The sequence below is a fragment of the Manacus vitellinus genome, unplaced genomic scaffold (genome assembly GCF_001715985.3).
Source record: "Manacus vitellinus isolate BGI_N305 unplaced genomic scaffold, ASM171598v3 scaffold_116_pilon, whole genome shotgun sequence".
NCBI lineage: Eukaryota > Metazoa > Chordata > Aves > Passeriformes > Pipridae > Manacus > Manacus vitellinus.
The window spans coordinates 559286-565285 of record NW_021938870.1 but is presented as its reverse complement, the minus strand read 5'-3'; the positions used below and the strand labels follow the sequence as shown (position 1 = coordinate 565285).

The 6000-nt window shown below is 47.8% G+C and overlaps 1 protein-coding gene across 1 annotated transcript in view; it reads right to left on the bottom strand.

The window, feature by feature from the left end:
* Positions 1-1068: 1068 nt before the first annotated feature.
* Positions 1069-6000, bottom strand: part of KLHDC2 (kelch domain containing 2) — an 8451-nt gene continuing 3519 nt past the window's right edge. The window contains exons 5-13 of the mRNA XM_018089112.3: positions 5095-5176; positions 4923-5006; positions 3935-4015; positions 3800-3858; positions 3507-3616; positions 2986-3058; positions 2257-2344; positions 1836-1888; positions 1069-1361 (exon numbers count right to left, since the gene is read on the bottom strand). Of these exons, the coding sequence (XP_017944601.1) occupies positions 1238-1361; positions 1836-1888; positions 2257-2344; positions 2986-3058; positions 3507-3616; positions 3800-3858; positions 3935-4015; positions 4923-5006; positions 5095-5176 (754 nt within the window). The 3' untranslated portion in view covers positions 1069-1237. The remainder of the gene's footprint in view (positions 1362-1835; positions 1889-2256; positions 2345-2985; positions 3059-3506; positions 3617-3799; positions 3859-3934; positions 4016-4922; positions 5007-5094; positions 5177-6000) is intronic.

The window sequence follows — 6000 nt, the reverse complement described above, 5'->3', positions numbered from 1 at the left end:
CTCCATGGCTGTTTGTCCCTTGTTTTTGCCTCTGGAGGTGCTGGCACCCCCAGGAGAGGTGGCTCTGGGCTGGAGGATGACACAGTGTGCAGGGCAGGTGGTTCTTTAGTTTAGAAGTTTCTTTACCTATAAAATTGCTTCCAGCTTTTTTGTAATTACAGGCTGTGGGTGTTGCCCAAGGCTGGGAATAAGTGAATTCCTTTAAATTCTTTCATGAAGGAGGATAACAGTGTCTGTCAGGGGGGGAGCTGATGGTGACCCTGTGAAGATGTAACAACATTTGGGGGTCCCAAAACTAAGATCCATCCAATTTGACCCCACCCTCTTCTCCCACCCCCCAGCCCAGTTGAGCAGAACTGTTACCCTGTGGAGAGGAGGAAGGGCAGGGGCTGGGAGTCAGGATAAACCCGTGGGATCTATCAGGAATTACAGCACAGGAATTGTTCTAGAAGTCCAAGTTTTTAATTGTTTTTTTGAAGACAGCTTAAAACATGATTCTCCCGCTTCTCCACAGCAGTTCCTGTCCCCCATGTCCCCTTGGAGCTGGGGCAGCCAAGGCAACCCTGCCCTTCTCCATGTCCCTCCACCCTTGGGGCTGCTCCAGAGGAGTTCCACAGGTACAGACACGGCTGGGAACAGGCTCAAGTACTTTCAGTTACACTCTCAGGGCAGAATATCTGCTACCTAAGGTTCACAATTGAAGTTCCACAACATAAAAGAGTTCCAAAAAACCAAACTACAGCCAAGCAGAGAAGGAGTGGTGCTTTGACATCTCGAGGTTTACGACAGTTTATCGACTGACAACGGACAATTTCCCAATCCTGCTTCTCTGACCTTAAGCATTTGTGGCAAAATGTTAAGCTGTGGATTACAACAGGACCTGCAGCCTGGCCTAAAGCAACACTCCATGGTTGTGGCGTGCTCAGCATTCCTTGTGCAGCCTCCAGAGTCCCCAGCTCCTGGACTGAGGACTCTCCAACACGTGTCTCCACGGGCTCGGGGCGGCCTCACACCCACCTCAAGGTGCACAACCCCAGAACCAGTTTCAGCTTAGGCTCAGGCTACATCTCCACTTGCATTAAATACATTTATTGCAAACATCTTGACACAAAAATAGGTTCTCTCTAGGCCATTCACATGCAACGTAAAGGCGAGAAGCGACTACCTAGTACGACACAGAGGTTTAACCTACACACCTTTAATGTTCAGACCGTTCCCCCCGGGGCTGCCCCAGGGCTCAGGAGCCAGAGGTGTTGTTGCTTCCGAAGCGCTGGTTGACACTGTGCAGCAAGTGCTTGGGGAGGCAATTCCAGGAACTGGCCAGCATCTCCTTGAAGCAAATCACTGCTTCGAGGCACAGCCTGGGAGAGGGGAGACATGGATGCTGTCAGCAGGGGGAAGGTTGCAAGGAAAGCTCCTTCCTTGGAGATGGTTCTCATCAGCAGTGCCAAACACGTGCTGAGAGGAATCCTGCTCCATCCTCACAACTGGCTGCTGCTCTGCCAGCATTCCTTAGAGGAAGAAGTGTTTTCTAATATTTTAGGAACATAAACAGGTCTGGTGGTAACCCTACACCACTTATCCTAAAATCACAGAATGATTTGGGTTGGGAGGGACCTTAAAGCTCACCCAGTTCCACCTCCTGCCACGGGCAGGGACACCTCCCACTAGCCCAGGTTGCTCCCACCTGGCCTTGGGACACTTCCAGGGATGGGACAGCCATGGCTTCTCTGGGCAACCTGTGCCAGGGCCTCGCCCTGCTCACAGTAAGGAATTTCTTCCTGATATCTAAGCTGGGGACACGAGAGTTTAATGTTGAAGTCTTGCTTTCTTACCTTACAAGAGATCTTGGTTGTAGGGAGAACACAAGAATTTCGTTACTGTGAGCCTGGGGGTGGGGGGAGAGAGAGAGAGAGAAGAAAATGGGTTATATGAGTTCACACTGTTACAGCAGGAGCCCAGGCTCACCCACCCAGATCATGGAATCACAGAATGGTTTGGGTTGGAAGGGATCTTAAAGCCCATGTCCTTCCAACCCCCTGCCATGGGCAGGGACACTTCCACTAGAGGAAGCCTTCAGGTTTCCAAGCCTTCAGGCATCTGCACTGAGGGGCTTGGGACACAAGCAAACCATGTCCTCCTCAGGCTTTGTTTATGCACCTCTGTGATCCCCACAAGATCCCAATGCCACCTAAAACCAACTCAACTGGCTGGAGTGAGCTGGCACCGGGAAGGGAACGCTCCAAGTCAACTTACAGCTTTGGAGTGGGCGAGCAGGTTGTTGGCACAGCCCCCAAACACAATCACTTCTCCCTCCTCGCTGGCACAGGCCGTGTGCCACAGCCTACAAACAGAAGGCAGCACTGCATTAACCCAAAAAACCCCAGGAAGATCCCTCCTCATCCCTGGGAGCACTGAAAGCCAGGCCAGGAAACATTGCTGCTTTAACTCATTTAACCTGGATCAGAGCACTTCCCAAACAAGATGGATCCCAGGAACTCCAAGATGTGTTTTCCATGCCACCCATGTGCACCACAGAGGTTTTTGATGCTTTAAATTGCAGGTCATCAACTCTTATTTACTCAGCAGGAAGCCAAAACCATCCTGGGTGTGCATGGGCTGAGCCATCGGCTCCGTGACACTGGCCTGTGCCCGGTTTGCTGGGACAGCAGGGACACACTGGGTCCAGTTAGCTCTGCTGCTGAAAGTCACAGGCCTCTGCAGCCAAATCAAACCCTAAATCCCGAGATCAACCCCCAAATTCCATGTTTCCTGCCATTTCACAGACACCGAGCCAAAGGCTGCCTCCAGCACCTGCCCTGTGTGGTGCTCACCTGGAATTCTGGGAGCACAACACACCTGCACCTCTGGGACACATGGAAAACAAGAGCTGTGAAGAGGAACGTGTGTCCTGTCTCTCACAGCCACCACTAAGTGCTTCCACACTCCTTTTATAACAAGTTTCCAGGAAATTGCCTGCCATACCTTGGTTTTTCGGAATAGTTATGCTCAAACTGTATCCACTCGTTCTTGCTGATACAATAAATCCAAGCATCACCTGCAAACAAGCAAAAGTCCCAAACATAAACAGGATTCCACTGGTTCTGTCACATTTCCTGCAATAAACACGTACTCCAGTGGAGCACAGCCCATTTCTGTTCCTAAACAAATCGAGTATTTTAGGAAAAACCTTATAAAACATTGGTTCCTGTTTGACAACAGGTGTTTAATGTAACAGAGGTTTATGGGAGTGAAGATGGAGAACTGTAAAGCTCTTACTAACTGCAATTTGCATTAGATACACTTGTAGAGCAGATGATTTGCTATAAATAATAGAGTCTCCAAACACTCCACATCCTGCTCTGTGGAATTAGCTGTTGGCCGTGAGGAGCTGGATCACAAGTGCACAGGAGGAATTTAGAAGGAATTCAAGCAATAATTCAAGCTTCTGTGCACAGCTGTTCAAGAGCACAAAGACAACACCAAATCCCTTTGGAATGACTTACTCAGTGGCTGCTTGTCTGTGGTGAATCCTCCAAAGAGGAAGAGGTGATCCGAGGAAATCGGTGTTAAGGAATGCCACGACCGGCCGACTGGGCAGATGCCTTGTGTGAGTCTGGATTGCAATGAAAATTACACAAATTACACAGGAGGGACAATAAAATCCCACTGCTCTTTTCTGCTCTGGTTATTTTTCAGGGATCTGCAGGATTCAGCTTCGCCCTGTGCATCTGACCCAACAAGTTTGATTTCTTTAGACACAGCAAAGAATTTCAGCGGATCAAGTTTTAGTACCCACATTTCGTTCCACTCCCAAGTGTCCAGGTCCAGGTAGTAAAAGTCGTTCATCCTGGACTCCTACAACAAAGCAGATGGTGGTTCAGATACCCAGCTTAGGTTTGAGCATCCCAGGGTTAAACTGGGCTGGGCTTACCCTGTATCTGCCTCCGAACACGTAACCCCTGTTCCCAACCGTGGCACAGGCGTGAGCGGCTCGAGGGGACGGGGTTTTACCCTGGGAAAGGAAACAGTGACACCACAAACCAAGGAGAAAAAAGGCTCAGAGAAACTCAGATTAAAGGCCAACAAGGAACAGAGTGAAAAAAAACCCCAGCCAGTAAGTCATTCTGTGTGCAGACTTGCTTTTTGATAGATGGAGGATCAGCAAACTCATTAAAAATGGGATTTTTTTCCCTCTTGAAGTGTATAAATTTTGCTTTTAGCCACAAAAGACAGACTGTAAATGAGACAGTGGCATAATAAATCATTATGTGCATAAATCATTAAGTGTCCAAGGCCAATGTGGATGGGGCCACCTGGTCTAGTGGAAGGTGTCCTGGCCCATGGCAGGGGGTTGGAACTGGATGGGCTTTAAGGTTCCTTCCAGCCCAAACCATGTTGAGATTCTATGGTTGTATTAGATTTTATTTTTTCTTGAGTTTCTGAAATCCTTGAGACCTGTGTGCAGTAAGACAAAGCAATTCTTTGGCAATCTGGGGTTACTTGTCTCAAATTTCGTTTCCTCCAGCTCCGTGGCAATAGCACCCCTTTTCCCTGTTCCTGAATGCTTCAGGGACACTTCAAATGTGTGCATTTGCAACTGGGAGTGTTTAATTCTATCTTGGCCACACTTCAGCACCCAAGTGACACGTCCCAAAGGCTCACATTGCAGGGAGGGTGACAGCAAACCACACATTTCATTCTCTGGAGCTCCCCGTGAGCACAAGGCCACTGAAGTGTGAAAGGAAGCAAGTCACAGGGAAAAGAAAAAAAAAAGATGATGACAGATCAAAATAAAAGGCAAATTTCCTGGTTTTGAAGAGTGGATCTGTGTAGATGAATGGTTTAAATGGCTCCAAGAGCGCTATAGTGTAACATTACTGAGTTGTAACTTAATTAATTGACACAAGACCAATAATTACCGTAGTTATGGGCTGGCTCCAAGTGAAAGTTTCAAGGTCCAGAACATGCACATGGTCGTTCCACCCTCTAGGAAGACCTGAATTCTTTGAGAATCATAAATAAGCAGCAAGTTTTAATAAGCACTGATTAAATATTGAAGTTGAAATAGAAATTACTTTCAGGGTTACTTACCCAAAAAGAGGTCTCATCGAATTCAAACGTTCCCCGTTGTTTCCCTTCAGGAAAATAGCCATAACCTCCAAAAAATATCAGCCTGAAAGGAAACACGGACCAAGATCTGTGAGAAATCCTGTCACATCTGTTGGTGTAAATAAAGTTCTGTAAAGGCTGTGCTCAAACTGGAAAATCAGAGAAGCTCCTTTGGCTTCACTACTTTCAGTGCATCCACAGTGCAAGTTTTCCAGGTGTGGGGCCCCACTTCTTTCCTAATCGATCCTACCACCCACACTAAATCCCTCTGGAGCTGCTTCCCAGGCCTCAGGCTTCCAAGCTTTGCTCCAATTCCAAATATATGAAGCCACCAGGGTGTGCTGCCTGGTCTCTGTACTTCAGCCTTCACCACCAGGGCTCCCACAAGGCTCTCCTGGGGTTTAAATGGGATTTACCTTCAAGTTTTATCTTTGGGTTTTAGCCTCTGTAAGAAACCAATGGCATGGCCTTGCCAGGAATTCCTACTGGATTATGGAGTGATGGCAAACAATCTGCACCACCTATAATTAAACACCCACAACTCAGATTTACATCTGAACTGATCACATCAGGTATGGTAATGATGAGCTCTCTCTCCACACCAAGAACCTGAAAACCAGCACCATGGGCAATTTTATGGAATCACAGGATAGCCTGAGTTGGAAGGGACACACAAGGATTCTTCTATCTTTCCTGAGTCTCTGCAGCAAATTCCACAGTAATTATCCTAACTGTGAGCTCTCTCTCTCCATGGAATGGGAAAAGCAGCACAAGCTGCTCTAAAGTTTACTCCAGAATCACCACAAAAATCACAAAATGGTTTGGGTTGGAAGGGACTTTAAAGCTCATCCAATCCCACTCCCTGCCATGGGCAGGGACACCTTCCAC